The sequence below is a fragment of the Saprolegnia diclina genome (genome assembly GCF_000281045.1).
Source record: "Saprolegnia diclina VS20 unplaced genomic scaffold supercont1.46, whole genome shotgun sequence".
Classification (NCBI taxonomy): Eukaryota; Oomycota; class Saprolegniomycetes; order Saprolegniales; family Saprolegniaceae; genus Saprolegnia; species Saprolegnia diclina.
In genome coordinates, this window is record NW_008246113.1 from 452,210 (window position 1) to 453,115 (window position 906).

The 906-nt window shown below is 57.0% G+C and overlaps 1 protein-coding gene across 1 annotated transcript; it reads left to right on the plus strand.

Moving 5' to 3' along the window:
* Positions 1-415: 415 nt before the first annotated feature.
* On the plus strand, positions 416-682 carry SDRG_12127 (hypothetical protein; the record flags this gene model as incomplete). Its single annotated transcript, XM_008618187.1, has 2 exons — positions 416-592; positions 650-682. 2 exons carry the CDS (start codon positions 416-418, stop codon positions 680-682), a joined length of 210 nt encoding a protein of 69 aa, XP_008616409.1.
* Between the last annotated feature and the right edge of the window lie 224 nt (positions 683-906).

The window sequence follows — 906 nt, forward strand, 5'->3', positions numbered from 1 at the left end:
TAGCACACGTCATCGGCTGTGCAGTGACTGGAGTCGTTGCATCCAGTCGCGATCCCAGGCAAGCACAGCCAAGGGCATGACACGCCCTAGTAAGCCACTGCGTTGTGCTACGGTGAGATAGAGACGACAGGAACGACGCACTCGGGCCTGTTGGACACTTGAGCTTGGACGCAAAAGGAAAACTAAATTCGATCGACCATTTACAAAAGCTAAACCTAAACCCGCTCGTAGGGCGTTGCAACTTGAACTTCGTCCAGAACTGCAAGTTGTCATGGAGAAGAGAACACACGCGCTGGATCGCGGATCCCAGCCGTGACACCAAGCGCAAGTGTTCTCTTCCCTTGAGTCGCAGCCTTGGCTTGCCGTCCACCGGATACCCACGGCAATGAACGTCGACATCTAGCTGCTTGTGTCCATGCTCAAGTTTACGTTGATCGACAACAAGATCGAGGTCTGCAGCGTGCCGAAGACACGACCGGCGTACCTCAACCGGCAGCTCGTCACGCTCTTGCTGACGCGGGTACCTCGGACAACGCAATATCTGCGCGTCGCCGACAAGACACTGCGGGAGGCGACGGCGGCGCTCGACATAGTACACGCCAAGAGCACTTCCATTTCGCAAACGAACACATGGTGCAACATAGAGTAGCTTCAAGCTGATCGGCGCCATTGGATTGGCTAACCAGAAAATGCGTCCTTTGATTGGTGCGTCGAAAACGCTTTGCTCCAATCGCAGTGCTGCGTTATTCCCCATGCTCACGAGCACGCTGACGACGGAGCTTCGCACCGCCCAGGCGCTGGCCCACGACGCTGCACGCCGCAAGAGCGACCGCGCATCAGCTTTTAGCAGCAGCCCTGCACACTTCATATCGTCGGCCCTCGAGGTCTTGGCGGCGACCGTCACCA